At 37.4% G+C, this 22,783-nt stretch overlaps 1 protein-coding gene across 1 annotated transcript in view; it reads left to right on the top strand.

Moving 5' to 3' along the window:
* Positions 1 to 22,783, top strand: part of Dhc1 (dynein axonemal heavy chain 1) — a 620,756-nt gene that overhangs the window by 325,892 nt on the left and 272,081 nt on the right. The window contains exons 41-42 of the mRNA XM_090390121.1: positions 7,124 to 7,246; positions 16,968 to 17,181. Of these exons, the coding sequence (XP_090246247.1) occupies positions 7,124 to 7,246; positions 16,968 to 17,181 (337 nt within the window). The remainder of the gene's footprint in view (positions 1 to 7,123; positions 7,247 to 16,967; positions 17,182 to 22,783) is intronic.

The following is a 22,783-nucleotide window of genomic DNA, read 5'->3' as shown; positions in this document are numbered from 1 at the left end:
TGGATATCAGATGAACTAATGAGGCTCGTGGCAGAGAAGAAAAATGTATGGGATGCATATAAAGTATCAGGTGACACAGAAGCCTATGACATATATAAACTAGTCTGTAATCAAGTCACAAAAGAGGTTAGGCAGGTTACGAGAAATCCTTGGCAAAGGATGCAAAGAAAAACAGCAAAGAGTTCTTTATTTATGTAAACTCTAGAAGGAAAGGGATGAATCAGATTGGGCCACTTAATATAGATGGGTTGACTATTGATGATCATGCTCAGGTAGCTGATAAACTGAATGAGTATTTTGCATCTACATTCACACACGAGGAGTTATTCAATGAGGGGAGTGCCAGAAGTTTATCAAATGCTAACAGGGAGCTAAGTGATTTTGTAATAACTGAGAGCAAAGTGGAGGAGAAATTGTTGAAGATAAACATAAAAAAGGAGCCTGGGGTAGACAGGATCTATCCAGTTATATTAAGGGAGGCAGCAAAGGAAATAAGCAAACCCTTAGCCATAATTATGAGACCTTCTTTGGACCCAGGGGAAGTCCCCATGGACTGGAGGTGTGGAAATGTATCACCAATTTACAAAGGTGGTTCAAAAGGTAACTATAGACTTGTTAGTTTAACTTATGTTCCGGGGAAAATAATAGAATCACTTGTTAAAGAAGCATTGCAGGATCATCTAATCTTGTGTGACCAATTTGATTGGATACTATGATGTGATCACAAAGGAACTGAATGACAAAAATAATTTTGATATTATTATTCTTAGCTTATGCTGCACCATCCAAAAAAAAAAAAAATTCTGAATTACCCTGAGAGAGAGAGAGAGAGAGAGAGAGAGAGAGAGAGAGAGAGAGAGAGAGAGAGAGAGAGAGAGAGAGAGAAGGGAATCACCAAGAAAGAGAAAGGGAATCACCAAGAAATGATTATATTCAGCTCAGGACCCTGGGTGTGCCAAGCCCATACTCACCAGATGTTAGCTCCTGAGGCTGATATCATATACTTGGATTTCAGGGAAGCTTTTGATACTGTTGCACATGAAAGACTGCTATACACACTGGAGAGGTATGGCATTAAGGGTAAATTGCTACAATGGGTAAAGGGATGGTTGAGTGTTAGACCACAGACAGTGGTAATCAATAGAAACTGCTCTTCGTGGACAAATGTTACTAGTGGAGTTCCCCGGGGTTTGGTTGTTGGGGCCATTGTTGTTTTGTATATTTATCAGTGATATTGATGAGGGTATATCAGGTTTAATGTCCAAGTTTGCAGATGATACAAAGGTTGGCATTGTTGTTAACGACAGTAAAGAGAATATGCTAACTCCAACTGGGTCTAGATAAGTTGGGAAAATGGGCTGAGAAGTGGCAACTGAAGTTTAACATTGACAAATGCAAAGGATTGCATATGGGTAGCAATAACCAAAGAGAAAAGTACCAACTGTATGATACTACACTCAGGGAAGTGGAAAGTGAAAAAGACCTGGGGGTAATTGTGCAGTCAAATATGAAGTTCGCTGAGCAGTGTAGATGGACTGCCAGGGCAGGTCATGGAGTCTTGTCAATGATATATAGGAATTTTGCTAGCAGGGACAGGGAGGTGATTATCCCGTTATACACGGCAATGGTCAGGCCACACCTAGAGTACTGTGTACAAGTCTGGAGGCCTCATTTTAGGAAAGATGTAGAGTTGTTAGAATGAGTACAAAGAAGGGCAACAAGATTAGTGAGGGAACAAAGGGGTGCTCTTACCAAGAAAGGCTTAAGTTCTGCAAATTGCAGTGCCTGAGAGTAGGCACCTGCGAGGTGATCTGATCGAGATATATAAGGCCTTGAATGAGTTGAGTAAGCTGAATGTGGATGGGATTCTTCCTTTGCTCAGATTAAGAATCTGAGGGGGCACAGTTTCAAATTGAGGAAAGACAGTTGTAGAACAGATGTGTGGAAATTTACCTTTAGCCAGCAGGTAGTTGATTGATAGAATAGACTTTCACCTTTTGTTGTGGAAGTAGCCTAAATAAATTTAAGACTGAGCTGGACAGGCATTTGGAATGAATGGAGGGGTGAAATGGGAAGGTTTTTTTTTTTTTTTTTTTGGCTGATGCTGCATAAGCTTGCTTTCTTGCATTGTATGCCTCTACTAATGCTAATGCTAAAGACAAAACCGCACAACAGACCGGACATAACCCTCGTGGACAAGAAGGAAAAGGCTGCCTATCTGATCGACATAGCAGTACCCAACACTGGCAACCTTTCAGAAAACCCATGGGGAAAGAATCAGGAAGTATACGAACCTAAGACAGGAGTTCAAAGAGATGTGGCATATGCAACAAGTAACGACCATCCCGATGATCGTGTCAACCACCGGTATGGTGCCAAAGACCCTACATAACAGTCTAGCAGCAATAAGTCTCCCAGCAAACACCTACAAGGAACTCCAGAAAGTTGCAATCCTGAACACCTGTAGGATAGTCAGAGTTCCTCAACTAACAGTAACACCTGACATTACAACACCCACCCTGTGTACTTGGTAGCAATACACATTACGAGGTGGAACCCACAATCAGGGAGAAATAATATAATAAAAATAATAATATGGCCTCGTTTGAGCAAGCTCAGTGCTGATGGGAGTCACCTGAGGGGTATAATTTCAAGATGAGGACAGTTGTAGAATAGATGTGCAGAAATTTGCCTTTAGCTAGCGGGTGGAACAAACTTCCATTGGTCGTTGTGGAAGTCGATAACTTAAATAAATTCAAGGAAGAACTGGACAAACTTTTGTAGTGAATGGATGGGTAAAATGGGAACGATGGTTTTTTTTTGGCCGATGCTCTATAAGCTTGCTTTCTTGCATCATATGCCTCTGCTGATGCTAATCTGAGGTTACTGCTGTCCATATGCAGTACTTTGCATTTGTCAATATTAAACTTCAACTGCCATTTCTGAGACTACTACCTAATTTTTCTAGATCTTGCAGTAACTTACCTTGATTACTGTTATTAACCACCTTTCCAACCTTTGTATCCGCTGCAAACTTAGACATTGAACCTGATACACCTTCATAAATATCATTAATAAATATAGAAAACAACAATAGGCCTAGCACTGAACCCCGGGGGACTCTGCTAATAACATCGGTCCATCAATAGCAGTGGAGCAGTGTCTACTAATAATCACTTTATATCTTCTCCCACTCAACCATCCCTTTATCCATTGCAACAACTTGCCCTTAATAAATCTTCCATTTCCATTTTGGTAATAGAAAACCAAACTAGATAGAATCAGAGGGATTGTTACCTCTGATTCTATCTAGATTGGTAATTGATTCTATCTGGATTGTTAGATGATTACTGTTAGTCATAGGCATTTCTGCTGCCAAGGTGGTCATGGTGAGTCTGAAACAAGAAAAGATTCTGTTCTTTTGTTCAGAGAGGTAGTTTATTGCTGCATATAACTAAATGATGTCCCTTTCCCACTGAAAAATTATGTTCTTATAAATGCAGAGGTAGTACATATTTCATCAATTGACCGTATTTAATTTTCAAACTTGAAATTTTTAGCTTACAGGTTTCTAGTACTTCATCTATTTCAATACTAAAGATAAAGAAATAGATGAAGCAATAGGTTTTTTTCACTACCGATCCTGTGAATTTCAATGTGAGGACCTATCACATGACAAAAAAGGAGGAAGAATTGATGTACAATGATCCTTGGTGGAGGAACTGATATGTGTACAAGGAAGCTTGAAATAGTACTAGTAGTAGTAGTGGCATGTGGTGCAAGAAAGCAAGTGTATGAGCTTATGCAGCATCAGCCAAAAAAAAAAAAAAAATCACACCATTGCCTCCAAATGCCTGTCCAGTTCTTCCTTAAATTTATTCAACCTATCAACTTCCACAACGACAGATGGAAGTTTGTTCCAGCAATTAACCACCTGGTGGCTAAAGGCAAATTTCCGCACATCTATTCTACATCTGTCCTTTCTTAATTTGAATTTATGTCCCCTTAGGTTCGTAATCTGAACAAGTGGAAGGATCCCATCAGAATTCAGCGTGCTCAACCCATTCAAGGCCTTATATACCGCAATCAGATCACCGTGCAGGTGCCTAGTCTCCAGCCACTGCAATTTGCAGAACTTAAGCCTCTCTTGGTAAGAGGATCCCTTCATTCCCCTCACCAATCTTGTTGCCCTTCTCTGTACACGCTCAAGTAAATCTACATCCTTCCTAAAATGAGGCCTCCAGACCTGTACGCAGTACTCAAGGCGTGGCCTGACCATTGCCTTATACAGAGGGATAATCACCTCCTTTTCCCTGCTAGCAAAATTCCTATATATCATTGACAAAACCCCATGACCTGCCCTGGCAGCCTGTCTTCATTGCTCAGAAAACTTCATATCTGACTGCACAATTACTCCCAGGTCTTTTTCATTTTCTACCACCTTAAGTGTAGTACCACACAGTTGGTACGTTTCTCTGGGGTTACTTCTACCCATATGCAATCCTTTGCATTTGTCAATGTTAAACTTCAGTTGCCACTTCTTAACAAATGCAAAGTATTTAACAAATAAAACAAATAACCCTAAGTCATGATTTTAACCACAAGCCATTTTATTAATTCCTCTTATCAGTGCTGGGCATGAGAGGATATTCAGCCAGGTGAAAAAAAAATAATAAAAACTGAGTTCAGATCTCTTTCTGGTGAAGCTTTAGAGCTTCTAACGGCCAAATGTAGACAACATGGCCATTGTTATAAACAAAACTTTGATTCAAACTTTCTGAATTGAGAAAGTCTGCAACAGTGTCTTTCTTGAAGCAGTCATAATTAGCTGATGTACAAACAATCCAAACAGAAATCCACTGAGAGAAAAATCCTAGGAAACCATACTGTATTGGTAAGTAGTATGTTAATATAAAATGCATATATTATCAGTAAAATTTAATTTCACGTCAAAAGTCTGGATTTTAAAAAAATCTATTTAAATTTTTTTTTTTTTTAAATAGTAGTAGTAGTAGTAGTGGCACATGATGCAAGAAAGCAAGTGTAGGAGCTTATGCAGCATCAGCCAAAAAAAAAAAAAAAATCACACCGTTCCCTCCAAATGCCTGTCCAGTTCCTCCTTAAATTTATTTAACCTATCAACTTCCACAACGACAGATGGAAGTTTGTTCCAGCAATTAACCACCCGCTGGCTAAAGGCAAATTTCCGCACATCTATTCTACATCTGTCCTTTCTTAATTTGAACTTATGTCCCCGTAGGTTGGTAATCTGAACAAGTGGAAGGATCCCATCAGAATTCAGCGTGCTCAACCCATTCAAGGCCTTATAGACCTCAATCAGATCACTGCGCAGGTGCCTAGTCTCCAGCCACTGCAATTTGCAGAACTTAAGCCTCTCTTGGTAAGAGAATCCCTTCATTCCCCTCACCTAGGCGCCTCCGTAGCCAGGTGGGAAGGAGCAGCAGTGCGTAACACACGCTTCTTGATTAGACCGGGGTTCGAGCCCGTCACCACCAAATACGGAGGACGCGGAAAGGTCAGGGAATGACCACCGCATATTCCCGGAGCAATATGGCCTTAGTTGCTAATGCTCCCAAATAACAACAACAACAATCATTCCCCTCACCAATCGTGTTGCTCTTCTCTGTACACGCTCAAGCAAATCTACATCCTTCCTAAAATGAGGCCTACAGACCTGTACGCAGTACTCAAGGCGTGGCCTGACCATTGCCTTATACAGAGGGACAATCACCTCCTTTTCCCTGCTAGCAAAATTCCTATATATCATTGACAAAACCCCATGACCCGCCCTAGCAGCCTGTCTGCACTGCTCAGAAAACTTCATATCTGACCGCACAATTACTCCCAGGTCTTTTTCATTTTCTACCACCTTAAGTGTAGTACCACACAGTTGGTACGTTTCTCTGGGGTTACTTCTACCCATATGCAGTACTTTGCATTTGTCAAGGTTGAACTTCAGTTGCCACTTCTTAGCCCATCTGCTCAAATTATCTAGATCCTGTTGCAGTAGCACACTGCCATTACTGTCATTAACAACCCTGCCAACCTTTGTGTCATCTGCAAACTTCGACATTAAGCCTGATATACCTTCATCAATATCATTGATAAATACACAAAACAACAGTGGACCCAACACCAAACCCTGTGGGACTCCACTAATAACATTAGTCCACGAAGAGCAGCACCCATTGATTACCACCCTCTGTCTTCTCCCACTTAACCATCCTTTTATCCATTGTAGCAACTTACCCTTAATACCATTCTGCTCCAATTTGTACAGTAGTCTTCCATGCGCAACAGTGTCAAAAGCTTTCCTGAAATCCAATTATATGATATCAAAATTATTTTTTGCATCCAGTTCCTTTGTGACCACATCATAATAACCAATCAAATTTGTCAGACAAGACTTTCCCTTAACAAACCCATGCTGTGGGTTTGTTAAGGGAAAATTCCTGGTGTTTAAAAATTAAAAAAAAAAAAAAAAAAAAAAATCTCCTGCATAACGTTATCCAATCAAAATCTACTCCCAGAAGACAATGGAAATTGTATTTTGGGAGTAGTGGAATTGATGAGGGTTCTGTGATATGAAAGTTTGAATGCTCAACCATGTGGATACCTCTCCAGTGGTGATGACTATGTAAAATATAGGTCATAGTAATGGGAAGCCTGAACATATTTTTTGATATAAAAAGGGATTCTTCGGAACAAAGTAATCTTATTACTTTGTCATTTGTGATTACAGGCACAGTGTGTGTGTGTGTGTGTGTGTGTGAGATATCACACATCTCTACTCCTAGCAGTCTGATTAATGATTCCACATACTTTACCCTCCCTATCATGTAGACAGTCAATTTCTTTTGCATATCTTTTCTACGAATATTTTCGTGGATACGATTTTTCTATATTAGTATATGTAATTCTTTCTTTTTGTTCCTAACCAGTCTGAACTCATGCATCAGCTAGCCAAAACGAGCCATTATCTTACAAACATGTAAATATCTTTGTCAAAATATCATTAATAATATGAGATTTTTTTTCTATTTAATAAAAAAAACCCTTGATATTCTTCTTAACAACTATTACAATGAGTGTAATTTTTCAGAAAACCCTGGAAGGTTACATTGATAAACGAATGGGAACCACCTATGGTCCTCCAGGTGGCAAAAAAATGACAGTGCTTATTGATGATATTAATATGCCCCTAATTAATGAATGGGGTGATCAGGTATCTATATTATTATTTAATTATATATATTTGTAGTAAATAAATTATAACTCTAATTATAAATAACTCACTTTTTATCAATGAAATTTGTTGATGTTAAGCCAAGTTTTTAGGGATGAAGTTATATCTAGAGAGCAATGAAATATGAGTTTTTGACTGATTAACCATTGAGGAAGCATATTAATTTTTGGTATATTGCAAGCTTTTTTTTTTAATAATTTTAAAAATGTTTGTAATGCAGCTGCAGATAGAGAATTTAGTTAAATTTTTTTTTTCCTGATCAGTAATAATGATATTATACGCACTGCAGGAGTAAAATATCAAGTTCATAATGGTAGCAGTTTATTTCATTTTTTAAGTTTCAGCTGGTATAGTGTCCACTATTCCAGCTGCTAAATGTTAATGACATAGTTAATAACAGTTATTATTGTTATTTATTGTATTCTCCTCTGAGCTGTACACATGCTAATCTGCACTCAGTGCAGGTTCATTTCCTGCACAGCTGCTGTTTAAGATGATGTAAAGCCCTTGGTGGTTGAGGACTGGATACATGATTAATTCTTGCCTATGCCAACCAGACTTTAAAATGTCATTATCATGTTAGGACTGGAAAAATATGTAAGGAAGCAAAGATTATATAGTATCAGACAGAAAAAAATATAAAAAATATACAATTAAAATAAATGATACCAGATAAAAATACAGTGGACACTGCTTATTGTGATCACTTCAGGACCCTTCTAAACTGGTAATATTAACTGATTAATGTTACCACATCAATCAGATTGAAGAAATCACAATTTATTTGTTCAGTGTTTCTGTTGATGCAGAGTGAAAATGAATACATAAAAAGGTGGAAGGAAACATTAAAATCAAGCAGTATAAAATTAGTATTAGTATTAGTATTTAGTATTAGTATTAGTAACGGCCGCATGGTGCAAGAAAGCCTATGGCTTATGCTGCACCAGCCAAAAAAAAAAAAAATCCGAACAAAACAATGATAAAAACAAAAAATAAATAAATAAATAAATAAATAAATAATAATAATTAATAAATAAATAAAAAATAAAATAATAAATAAATAAAAAATAAAATAAAAAATAAATAAAAAGGAAATTAAATCTATCATCCTATGCGCTTCCCTTACCCGAAAGTACTATCCAGATGACCTTTGAATTTCCCCAAACTGTCGGCCTCTACCACCCATGAAGGCAACTTATTCCAGTAATTTATAACTCGCTGGCTAAAATAGAACTTCCTGCAGTCCAATCTAAACATTTCCCCCCATAACTTGAATTTATGTCCCCTAGTTCTAGCATCATTTATAATCTTGAAAATTTTGGCCTCATTCATTTTACTGATGCCTCTCAGAGCCTTAAACACCTCAATCAAATCTCCTCTAAGGTGTCTAGTTTCCAAACTCTGCAACCCACATATTCGAAGTCTTTCTTCATAAGGACGCCCTTTTGCTGATCTCACCAGGCGAGTTACCCTTCTTTGCACCCTTTCAAGAAGCTCGATGTCTTTCTTCAGGTGCGGTCTCCATACTTGAACACAGTATTCCAAGTGTGGTCTAACAAAAGCCTTATATAATGGGATTATCACGTCCCAATCTCTACTTGCAAAAGTTCGATAGATCATCGATAGGACACTATGGGCCTTCCTTGCAACCTGTTTACAATGCTCAGAGAATTTCATGTCTGACCGTATCGTAACACCCAAGTCCCTTTCCTCCAGTACTGGGTTTAGTTGAACTCCACCAAGTGAATAAGTTATTTTGGGATTACTGTTTCCCAGGTGTAATACCTTACACTTTGTTGGATTAAAGCATAGCTGCCATTTTTCTGACCATTCCTGAAGTCTATCTAGGTCTCTCTGAAGAAGCTCAGCTTGACAGTGATCATTAACTACTCTCCCAATTTTAACATCATCTGCAAATTTAGACATCACGCCCTCTATCCCTTCATCAATGTTGTTTATGAAAATTAAAAACAACAGTGGTCCTAATACTGATCCTTGGGGAACCCCACTTCTTACATCAACCCAATCTGAGGAATAGCCATTTATCACAACCCTCTGCCTCCTGCCCTGAAGCCATCCTTCTATCCATCTAAGGATTTTCCCAGTGATTCCAACCTGTTCCAGCTTATAAAGCAACCGCTCATGTGGGACTGAGTCAAAAGCTTTGCTGAAATCTAAATAAACAATGTCGAAATTATTTCCTAAATCCAGCTCGTGAGTGACCCTTTCGAAATAGCGAACCAGATTTGTTAAACATGATTTTCCCTTTACGAAACCATGCTGAGTATCCTTGAGAATTTCAGTTCTATCCAAATGATCCTGAATTCCACCCTTGATCATTGCCTCCATGATTTTCCCTACTACTGAAGTCAGACTGACAGGTCGATAATTTCCAACTTCACTTTTAGAGCCACCCTTATGTATGGGAGATACATTTGCACTTTTCCAATCCAAGGGAATCTCCCCAGAGTCTAATGATGCTCGCATAATTAGCCTCAATGGTTCAATGCACTCGCTTGGCACCTCCGTAGCCAGGTGGGAAGGAGCAGCAGTGCGTAGCACACGCTTCTTGATTAGACCGGGGTTCGAGCCCGTCACCACCAAATACGGAGGATGCGGAAAGGTCAGGGAATGACCACCGCATATCCCGGAGCAATATGGCCTTAGTTGCTAATGCTCCTAAAAACCAAATAACAAACAAACAAACAACACTCGCTTGCCGCCTCTCTTAAGATTATAGGGTATATTCCATCAACTCCAGGAGCTTTACTGGTCTGTAGGCTCGAAAGTTTTTTCATTAAATAATCTTGCGAAATTTCAATATCATTAATTACATATTTTTTAACTTCGCTCCCACAATTTCCCTTTGCCACAAAAGGCTTTTCATTTGTAAATATCGATGCAAAATAACTGTTGAGTTCATCTGCAACGGCAGCTGGTGTATTTATTACAAATTAAAATACTTTAATTTGACTGTCATCATAAGAATGAACTGAAGGTCTCTGCCATACATAGCCTATTTAAGGAGTAGACAGGGTTAGTGAAAAAAGGAGGGGGGTAGGGAATGTTAATGTTAAATTTCTATTATAGACAAAGATCAAAATGAACTGTTTGGTTCATTCTCATGGCACTTGAGTTCATTCTCATGGCACTATGACTATACTTAGTATATCAATCTCATATTGTGGAGGAACTTCACCATAAGTTGCCTTGATATTGCACTACTCAAAATAAAAATCACTTCTCCATTTGAGAAGTATATTTTGTCTATTTATTTAAAGCATATGCTACTATGCAGACCATGGTTTCATCCCTATTTGGGATCTTCTTTGTGGTTAGATAGGCACCATGGAGGTTTTAATGACTCTGTGACAAGATATATCCATAGTATGTGAGATAGTACAGAAGGAAAAATAAACTGAAGTAATTTAGGTCAAAGTCTCATGTCACAAGAGTTATAAAACATTGTTGTATAAGTAGGGCATAGCCTCATTGTGTATGTAGCAGCTAACAAATTAAGTTTTCTACCCCAAGCAGGGACAGAATCATGGTCTGGGTAGTGGCCATACACTTTAAATAATTAGCAATATACTTCTCCAGTTGAACAGTGCTTTTTTGTTGAGAGTGATGCAATACAATAGTAAGGCAGTTCATGCCTCCACAATGTCAGATCATGGACTAAGTAACAAACCTAATTTTTTTGTTGCCATATCCTACTTTTACAATAATGTTTTATAACTTGTGTGGCATGAGACTTTTCCAGGAATTACTTGAGTTTATTTTTTCTGCTGTTCTCGCTTCTCTCATATTGTGGACATATTGCTGGGCTCAGGTCTTCACAGTTCCTACCAATGCACCAAGAAGACTGGGATAAAGTCAAGGTCTGGATAGTCGCATGCACTTTAAGTAAATAGCAGTATACTTCTTCATTGGAAATATATACAGCTGCTTATAGTGCTTTAGGATAATGTAATACTACCAATGAAACTTGTGGCAAAGTGCCTCCACAATATGAGATTGATGCACTTAAGAACCTAGCTTATTGCTACATGCACAATGATACTGTGTCCTACTTGAACAATAATGGGATACACTTAAATAGAAAGGGTGCAAGAATTTTTGCTGATGCTGTCGAGGCAGTGTTAGGTGGGTCGGAAAACTGCTAGTTGGGGGGGATACAAGGGCTAATAGATTAACAGTAGCCACTGGCAGAGGTGGAAGTGATTCTTGCACTGCTTCTATCGAAATGAGCAGAAGCCTGAAAAACAAGATGCAGGATATTTCAGAGACTGCTGGGAGTCATTGCGGTACAAGTAAACACATGGGTTGTGTTAGGCTAGCTAAGAATAGAAACAGGTGCATGTATACCTGCATGTACACCAATGCTAGGAGTTTGGTAAATAAATTTGATGAATTTGAGGTATTGCTCAAAACATCAAAGGCAGATATTGTTGGGATATCAGAGACGTGGTGTCACACAGATATAAGTAATGCGGAACTGGAATTTGGGGAATACAATGTGTATAGAAAGGATAGACAGGACAGGAGTGGAGGAGGGGTTATGCTATTAGTTAAGAAACACATAAAGTCCAAGGAAGTGAAGCCAGTCGACATCGATGGACAGGGCAGTGTCGAGTCAGTTTGGTATGACATAAGCATAGGGAAATCAAAATTGAGAGTAGGAGTGTGCTATAGGCCTAATGACTCTGATGAGTATAATAAGATATTGTACAGGGAAATAGAGTGGGCCAGTAAATCAGAGAGTCTTATAATGGGGGATTTTAATTTCCCAGATATTGACTGGAATTTGTGGATTGGTCACTCGCACACTAGCAAGGCTTTTGTGGATTTATTGGATGATTGTTTTCTACATCAGCATGTTCGTGAGGCAACAAGAGGGAGCAATACTCTTGATCTGATTATCAGTAGTGATTCTTCATGCATTAAGAATCTGCAGATAAATGAACCACTAGGTGGCAGTGATCACAGTGTGTTGAAGTGGGATTTACTCAAGGAGGTAACTACCATCAGAGGTAAAGGGAAGGGTTTTTGTTTTCGTAAAGGCGACTATGATGGTCTGAGACAGTATTTAAATTCTATACAGTGAGACCAACTGATGATGTTACCAACAGCAAACTCAAAATGGGAAGCATTCAAGGAACTAATCTTGGAGGCTACCAGGCTTTACATACCAACTAAGAAATATTGTTCAAGGTTTAGGCCTAAATGGTTGTCAGATGAACTAATGAGACATGTGGCAGAGAAGAAAAATGCATGGGATACATACAAATTAATAGGTGACATGGACGCCTATGATAGATATAAGTTGGTCTGTAACCAAGTCACAAAGGAGATTAGGCAGGCAAAGGCAGACTACGAAAAATCCTTGGCAAAGGATGCAAAGAAAAACAGAAAAGAGTTCTTTACATATTTAAACTCAAGAAGGAAAGGGATGAATCAGATTGGTCCACTGGATATTGATGGTTCAACAGTTGAGGATCCTGCTCAGGTGGCTAACAATCTAAACGAGTATTTTGCATCTACATTCACGCATGAGGAGTTATTCAGGAAGGAGAATGACGTAGGTAAAGTAAACATTGGCAGTGAGCTGGATGATTTTGTAATAACTGAGAGGAAAGTGGAGGAGAGATTGTTGAGGATAAACATAAAAAAGGCACCTGGGGTGGATGGGATCTATCCAGTTATATTAAAGGAGGCAGCAAAGGAAGTAAGCAAACCCCTAGCCATAATTATGAGAGCTTCTTTGGACTCAGGGGAGGTACCCATAGACTGGAGATGTGCAAATGTAACCCCAATTCACAAAGGAGGATCAAAGGCTGACACAAGTAATTATAGACCTGTTAGTTTAACTTCTGTTCCAGGTAAATTAATGGAGGCACTGGTTAAAGAAGCACTGCAGGATCATCTAGACAAGAATTCAGTTATAGCTCAGACGCAGCATGGTTTTGTTAAGGGCAGGTCTTGCCTGACCAATTTGATTGGATACTATGATGTAGTCACAAAAGAACTGGATGCAGGGAATAACTTTGATATTATATATTTGGATCTTAAAATGGTTTTTGATACTGTTGCAAATGGAAGACTGCTGCACAAATTGGAGCAGTGTGGCATTGGAGGCAAATTGCTGCTATGGATAAAGGGATGGTTGAGTGGCAGAAGACAGAGAGTGGTAATCAATGGACACTGCTCAACGTGGACTAATGTTATTAGTGGAGTTCCTCAGGGTTCAGTGTTGGGTCTGTTGTTGTTTTCGGTGTTTATGAATGATATTGATGATGGGATATCAAGTTTAATGTCCAAGTTTGCAGATGATTCAAAGGTTGGCAGGGTTGTTAAGGACACTACTGACGCTATGCTGCTGCAACGGGATCTGGAAAGGTTGAACAGATGGGCTGAGAGGTGGCAAATGAAGTTTAACATTGACAAATGTAAAGTACTACATATGGGAAACAGTAACCCCAGAGCAACGTATCAACTCTGCGGTACTACACTGACAGTGGTGGAGAATGAAAAGGACCTGGGGGTAATTGTGCAGGCAGATATGAAGTTCTCTGAGTAGTGCAGACGAGCTGTAAGAGTAGCTCATGGTGTCTTGTCAATGATATGCAGGAATTTTTCTAGCAGGGATAAGGAGGTGATTATTCCCTTGTATAAGGCAATGGTTAGGCCACATCTTGAGTACTGTATACAGGTCTGGAGGCCTAATTTCAAGAAGGTTGTAGAGCTGCTGGAACGGGTACAGAGAAGGGCAACAAGATTAGTGAATGGATCAGAGGGTTGCTCTTACGAAGAAAGGCTTAAGTTTTGCAAATTACAGAGTCTGGAGACTAGGCACCGGCGAGGTGATCTGATAGAGGTGTATAAGGCTTTGAATGGTTTGAGCATGCTCAATGCCAATGGGATTCTTCATCTTGCTCAGAATAATCACCTCAGAGGGCATAAATTCAAATTGAGGAAGGATGGATGTCGGATAGATGTGCAGAAATTTGCCTTTGGCCAGCGGGTGGTTGGTTGGTGGAACCGACTTCCATCACTTGTTGTTGAAGTTGATAGCCAAACAAATTTAAAGCTCAACTGGACAGGTATTTCGAACGAACGGAGGGGTGAAATGGGAGTGGTGTGTGTCTTTTTTTTTTTTTTTTTTTTTGGCTGATGCTGAATAAGCTTGCTTTCTTGCATCATATGCCTCTACTAATGCTAATGCTAATGCTAATAATTTATAACTTGCGACTTGAGGAGTTTGCCCTAAATTACTGAGTTTATTATTATTTATCAATTTATTTATTTAATTCCAAAATGTGGTAATATGTACTTGTGTATTAGTTTGAATTTTTGCACACTGAATAATTTAGCAACTTGAAAATAGAAATGACTAATAATTTCATGTTTATACATTTTTAAAATTAAATTTTTCATTAAGAAAAGGTCAAACATTGGTATAATAACAAAGAAACTGTCAGGTTCAAGGCCACTATGTTTGTTACTATCAGTGGTCCCACCAATAGTGGAAAAACTTCCAGCTCCTCATATATTGTGGAAATATATTCAGTATAGCATTTTTGAATTAAATTACTACTAAAAAGTTGCTATCTAGGATTACATAGTAGTTTATTTCAGAGATTTGCTTACTGTTCATTTTCACATCCTTATTTAAGTAGTTGTACTGGTGTTTGGGGTAGTAGTAGTAGTAGTAGTAGTAGTAGTAGTAGTGGCATGTGATGCAAGAAAGCAATGTATGAGCTTATGCAGCATTAGCCAAAAAAAAAAAAAAAAAATCACACCATTGTCTCCAAATGCCTGTCCAGTTCCTCCTTAAATTTATTCAACCTATCAACTTCCACAACGACAAATGGAAGTTTGTTCCATCTGTTATGTTGTGATAACATAAGATATTTCTCATCATTGGCATCAGGTAAATTTATTTATGGTGCCTACTAGCTGATGAGGCCCCAAAAAAGAGCCAAAACCATGGTGAGAGACATGACTGTCAGCAGAAAAACTGAAATTACAAGATTGATAGCCTGATAAAAAAACATAGCCTCATCTCAGAGGCCTTTTATGAGATTTTTAATTATTTTTCATCCCTAAATTAAAACCAGTTTTTATGGAAATGCATATATTTTAAATAAATAACAGTATGTCTATCTATTAGAGCAGTACTTTTTATTTAGAGTTCATAGTGCAATATTGAGGAGTCTCATGAAGTGCCTCCATAATATGAGATTGATGCACTTAGTAGCAAACAGTTTGCCCAATTTCTATATACAGCTTGAGGCTAAGCTCTTATATTTTATAGCTCCCATAACATGATGCCTTTGCCCTCAATTTGTTAAGATATCCAATATGGAAAAGTTTTAATATCGTGGGTGAAATCAAAATGTGATATCAGTCATAAAATATTAAAAAATAATAATAAAATATTTTATTTGTTACATTATTAATATACTCAGTATAGCATTTTTGAATTAAGTTACCACTAAGAAGTTGCTATCTAGGATTACATAGTGATTTGTTTCAGAGATTTGCATACTGTTCATTTTCACATCTTTATTTAAGTAGTTGTACTGGAGTTCGGGGAATAAAATTTTGTTCATATATGAATTAATTATTTTCTGCCCCTAGAAAATAGTGGATGATACAAAAAATTTCAAGCTAAAATTTAAATTCAGCAAATTCAAATTTACTCGATTCCCCTGTTTCTGATTAAAGGAGAGAAAATCATTTTAATTTTGTGTACGATGACGCTGTTATTTATTTTTAATTTAAGCATTATTTTCAATTTCAAATTTTCGAACTTGGCTGATTACATCACAATGTGGTATCCAGGTTTCACCTTCCCTTATGCAGATTATTTATTTATTTCGTTATTAATTCATTCTCACTATTTCTCTCTTTCCCTCTCCCTCCCAATATATTGTTCATTCCAGCATTTTTGAATTAAGTTTCCATCAAGAGATCATTATTGAGGGGTGTATTATGGCATATTTCAGAGCTTTATTTTCTTTTGATCTTTAAGTTTTTATTCAAGCTTTCTATAATTCAGAGTTGTCATAGCATAAGGATACAGCTTCTTTTTTAACTTTGAGTTAAAAAAGAAGCTGTATCCTTATGATTTAATATCCTTAAGCTGTATCCTTAGGATTTAGGGTTTTTTGAAATTCTATATATTTTCCTTTTGTTCTCTAATATCTTATGGTTCTTTATGGTACAATTTAAACATAAAATTATTCTTTAAATTTTTGGAAATTTTTTGGTGAATTTATCTTTAGCTTGCATTTAGTTTTTTTGATTAAATTTGCCATTTAATTTTGAATTTCACATCAGTCAATCAAGTGTTTCCTAAGTACCTGGCTGAATCTTGGCAGGTTGTGGAATATTCTTTTAATGATTTTTCATTTTATTTTACAAATTTTTTATTTTTAAAATGTGCTAGATTAGCAGATATAGTTTCAGCAAACATATAGTGACTTTTCATTGATGCATTTCAAAATCCTCTCATACTAGGAATGTAGGACAGTGTTAAAAACAAACATGTAAAGTTTTCTTCCTTTGATTTACTTGGGGAGGGTAAAGTTTAAATAATATCTTTTCCATATTATTTATTTACTTGATATTTATAAAATTTATTATGAATTTTATAATTTATAAGTGATACATTGTACTTTCCTTATGTATTTAGGTCACTAATGAGATTGTAAGGCAGACAATGGAGATGAATGGCTTTTACAGTGTTGAAAGACCAGGGGAATTTATCACCATTGTTGATATGCAGTTTCTAGCAGCGATGTGCCAGCCTGGTGGAGGCAGGAATGATATTCCATCAAGGTTGAAACGACAGTTTGCAATTTTTAATTGCACCTTGCCATCTAGTACATCTATGGATAAAATATTTGGTTTGTTATTTATTTTTGTTGGTATTCTGTTATATACTATTTTTTTAATTTTAATTGATAAAAACTATCAAAAGAGATGTCAGAAGATGCACAAGAGGCACCTCCATAGTCAGGTGGGAAGGAGCAGCAGTGCGTAGCACACGCTTCTTGATTAGACCGGGGTTCAAGCCCATCACCACCAAATACGGAGGATGCGGAAAGGTCAGGGAATGACCACTGCATATCCCGGAGCAATATGGCCTTAGTTGCTAATGCTCCTAAAAACCAAATAACAAACAACAACAAACAAACAAGATGCACAAGACTAAAGCTTTGGCTTTTAAAAAAATGTATATACAGGTAGTTCTCGACTTTACGAGTTAATTTGTTCCTAGCGTGCACTCGTAAAGCGAAAATTTATTTCCCATAGACATAAGGTTAAAAATAGGGGTTACGTTCTCAACAATGAAATTAGTTAGCTAATTAGTTTATGTTTAAACAATGATTGATTTATCGAAAGAAATGCAAACGTAGCCTGTAAAATCAAGAAAATTATAATAATAGAGAAATTATTTACGACTTACAAATGTTAAAGAATGTTTATTTTTCATCATCATCGACTAAATGCACACTTGTTGATCACTCATTATTGGCTTGGCACTCGGTTTGTTGCACAAGGAGTCGTCCTCTTCAGAAATGTTTCAAGAGGTATTTGTTTCCAAGATAGTCTTCTCTTTTAATTATAAATTTCATGATTGCATGCATATGCATTTTTTAACAGCACACACAAATTGCAAGCTTAAAAAAAAAGGAATGAAGAGAAGATTCTGAAAATTTATTTATGTTTTTTATACGATTAAAGATTCCAGTAAAGGGGGAAACACATTATTTCACCATAATAATATAAAAAAACACACAATTCCAGCTATCGGTATTTTTGCAAATGTAAGATCGAGTTTACTACTCGTTTATAATTGCAGTAACAGAAAAGCCCAATAAACTAGAAAGTGCAAATTGTTTTTATTGTTTTATGGTCGTGACCTCCAGAAATGTGATTTAGAAAAATATCACAAAGGCGTTTAAAATTGATTCTTATAACAGAACATATGATAACGATGAAAGTGTAGTGAATTTTAATGATTTGAATTGGTAACTAATACAATTCACAAACCATGCTCATGGCCTTAAGGTCACGCTCGTGACCTTAAAAATGACATTTTAGAGAGATAAATAGCTTAGTTATACAGTGAAAATTTCAACTTCCGAGATCTTGAAACGAATTACAATTTGTTATTGGGTTCACATTATGATATTTTACCGATACAATGGTGTCTCTGGAACTGATTAATATCGTAAAGTGGGGTACACTGTATTGTATAGCTACGCATGTGGTTTGGAATGCAGTATTTATGAATGTTTAACATTCATTTTTTTCAATTAATGTTCATATTTTCGATTTTGTTGATACTTTATACTTGGGAAAAAAAAACTCATAAAGCGAGAACTGCCTGTATATGACACAATAATATACAATATATGACAATAATATACAATATATGACAATAATATCACTGAAGACCATTAAAATATTAACTGCATGTTAATGCACATGTATGTTATGGTTTTAAATCCACTTGGAGGGAAAACCCCCTGACTTTAGGACATTTTCTTCTGATTTGATGGAATTAAAACCAGATACTTTTGTCAAGCAACCTTTGACAGGGCTGATTAATTTAGCCAAAGTGAGAAGAAAGTTCAAAAAGTCTCAGCCCTCCCCAATCCAAATTAACTCAATCCTGTAATTTTTGAAATTGGATCATAAAGGTCATTGGAAAAGCCAGCAGTAAAAGTGTCAAGAATGATAGCATAAATTAGAAGAAAGCCTATAGACATAGACTTCAGTGTGCAGAGATGGATGTCAAAATAAAATGTAAGTTCTTTAATATAAAATTATATAGTCCTACCTTCATAAGAATAACTGAAGCTCACAACTATATGCAGTCTGTTTAGGAAGTAGAGGGATTAGTGAAGTAGGAAAAAAGGGGATGAATGTGTTGTTGAATTTCTATCTTTGACCAAGATTGAAATGGGAACAGAATCACTTCTATATGTTCTTCATTATATGTTTATACAATTAACTTTGTTTAAAATTAAAATTAATATAAATGTCAAAGTACCATAGTCATGCCATCATGCCTTTACTCCAAAAGTAGATTGCTTCTGGCAGTGACTTTGCATTCATTCTTGTGGTGGCATGACTATACTTATCTATGTCAACTAATATATGTTGCCCTCCTGTAATTATGAAATGTTAAGATACCTTAACATAGATAGGATACAAGGACCGACCAAAATGTTAAGTAAAAAAGTTAAATTTGTGATTCATTAGAGATCATATATCCACCTAGTGTAACATTTATTATTATGCTATCAAAGTTAGGTGAGAAAACCTCACAGAATAGCTTTGTAGGTTGTGCAGCGGGCACAACCTACAAAGCCTTTATGTGCAGAGGGCACAACCATTCAAGGCTTTATACACCTCAATCAGATCACCCTCGCAGTTGCCTAGTCTCCAGACACTGTAATTTGCAAAACTTAAGCCTTTCTTCATAAGAGCAACAGTTTGTTCCATTCACTAACCTTGTTGCCCTTCTCTGTACTCATTCCAACAGCTCTACATCCTTCTTAAAATGAGGCCTCCAGACCTGTATACAGTACTCAAGGTGTGGCCTGACCATTGCCTTATACAAGGGGATAATCACCTCCTTATCCCTGCTAGAAAAATTCCTGTATATCATTGACAAGACACCTTGAGCTACTCTTGAAGAAGTTTTCTGCACTGCTCAAAAAACTTCATATCTGCCTGCACAATTACCCCCAGGTCCTTTTCACTCTTTACCACTGTCAGTGTAGTACCACAGTTGATACGTTACACTGCAGTTATTGCGTCCCACATGCAGTACTTTACATTTGTCAATGTTAAACTTCAGTTGCCACTTCTCAACCCATCTGCTCAGCTTTTCTAGACCCTGTTGCAGCAGCGTACTGTCATTAGTGTCTTTAACAACCATGCCGACCTTTGTATTGTCTGCAAACTTGGAAATTAAGCCTGCTATACCATCATCAATGTCATTAATGAATACAAAAAACAACAATGGACCCAACACTGAACCCTGGAGGACTCCACTAATAACATTAATCCACGAGGAGCAGTGTCCATTGATTACCACTCTCTGTCTTCTGCCACTCAACCATCCCCTTATCCATAGCAGCAATTTGCCTCCAGTGCCACACTGCTCCAATTTGTGCAGCAGTCTTCCATGTGCAACAGTATCAAAAGCCTTTCTAAGATCCAAATATATGATATCAAATTTATTCTTTGCATCCAGTTCCTTTGTGACTACATCATAGTATCCAATGAAATTGGTGAGACAAGACCTCCCCTTAACAAACCCATGCTGTGTTCAAGCTATAACTGAAGTCTTGTCTAGATGATCCTGCAATGCTTCTTTAACCAGTGCCTCCATTAATTTCCCTGGAACAGAAGTTAAACTAACAGGTCTGTAATTACCTCTGTCTCCCTTTGATCCTCCTTTGTGGATTGGGGTCACATTTGCACATCTCCAGTCCATGGGTACCTCCCCTGAGTCCAAAGAAGCTCTCATAATTATAGCTAAGGGTTTGCTTACTTCCTTTGCTGCCTCCTTTAGTATAACTGGATAGATCCTGTCCACCCCAGGTGACTTTCTTATGTTTATATTCAATAATTTCTCCTGCACTTTACTCTCAGTTATTACAAGATTATCAAGCTTACTGCCAGAGTTGAATACACCTCTGGCATTCCCCTCGCTGAATAACTCCTCATGTGTGAATGTCGATGCAAAGTATTCATTTAGTTTGTTAGCTACCTGAGCAGGATCATCAACAGTTGAACCATCGATATCAAGTGGACCAATCTGATTCATCCCCTTCCTTCTAGAGTATACAAAGTAAAGAACTCTTTGCTGTTTTTCTTTACATCCTTTGCCATAGATTTCTGGTAATCTGCCTTAGCCTGCCTAACCTCCTTTGTGACTTGGTTACAGACCAGCTTATATCTATCATAGGCTTCTGTCACCTGTTAATTTATATGTATCCTATGCATTTTTCTTCTCTACCACATGTCTGTTTAGTTCATCTGACATCCATTTAGGCCTAAATCTTGAAAAATATTTCTTTGTTAGTATGAAAATCCCAGTAGCTTCCAAGATTAATTCTTTAAATGCTTCCCATTTTGAATTTTCTGTTGGTATCATCATCAGTTGGTCCCACCATATAGAATTTAAATACTGTCTCAGACCACCATAGTCACCTTTACGAAAGCAAAAACCATTCCCTTTACCCCTTGATGGTAGTTACCTCTTTGAGTAAATCCCATTTCAGCACACTGTGATCACTGCCACCTAGTGGTTCCTTTATCTGCAGATGCTTAATGCATGAAGAATCAGTACTGATAATCAGATCAAGAGTATTACTTCCTCTAGTTACCTCCTGAACATTCTGCTGTAGAAAACAATCGTCCAATAAATCCACATATGTGAATGACCAACCCACAAATTCCAGTCAATCTCTGGGAAATTAAAATTCCCCATTATAAGACACTCTGATTTACTGGCCCACTCTGTTTCTCTGCACAATTACTCATTATACTCATCAGATTCATTAGGCCTATAACACACACACCTACTCTCATTTTTCCTTTCCCAGTGTTTATGTCACACCAAACAGACTTAACATTGCATTGTCCACCAACATCAATTGGATGCACTTCCTTTAATTTTACGTGTTTCTTAACTAACAGCATAACCCCTCCTCCCTTTCTGTCCTGTCTATCCTTTCTGTACACATTGTACTCCCTCAATCCCAGTTCTGCACTGCTTATGTTTGTGTGACACCATGTCTCTGATATCCCAACAATATCTGCCTTTGATGTCTTGACAAGCACTTCAAGCTCATCAAATTTATTAACTATACTCCTAGCATTGGTGTACATGCAAGTATAGTAGTAGTAGTGGCATGTGATGCAAGAAAGCAAGTGTATGGGCTTATGCAGCATCAGCCAAAAAAAAAAAAAAAAAAAAAATCACACCATTCCCTCCAAATGCCTGTCCAGTTCCTCCTTAAATTTATTTAACCTATCAACTTCCACAATGACAGATGGAAGTTTGTTCCAGCAATTAACCACCTGCTGGCTAAAGGCAAATTTTCGCACATCTATTCTACATCTCTCGTTTCTTAATTTGAATTTATGCCCCCTTAGGTTCGTAATCTGTACAAGTGGAAGGATCCCATCAGAATTCAGTGTGCTCAACCCATTCAAGGCCTTATATACTGCATGTACATGCACCTGTTTCTTCTCTTAGTTACCCTAACACAGCCCATGCATTTACTTGTTCCACTATAAATCCCAGCAGTCCTGGAATCCCCATTGCCTTGCTTTCCAGGCTGTTGCTCAATTTTCAATAGAAGCAGTGCAAGAATCACTTTCAACTCGGCCAGTGGCTGTTGTTAATCTATTAGTTCATGTATTCCTCCCCAAGCTAGCAGTTTTCCTACCCACCTAACTCTGCCTCAATAGCATCAG

This window comes from Mastigoproctus giganteus, chromosome 2 (genome assembly GCF_048544385.1).
Source record: "Mastigoproctus giganteus isolate SK-2022 chromosome 2, ASM4854438v1, whole genome shotgun sequence".
Lineage (NCBI taxonomy): Eukaryota > Metazoa > Arthropoda > Arachnida > Uropygi > Thelyphonidae > Mastigoproctus > Mastigoproctus giganteus.
This window is presented reverse-complemented; position numbering and strand designations above follow the sequence as displayed.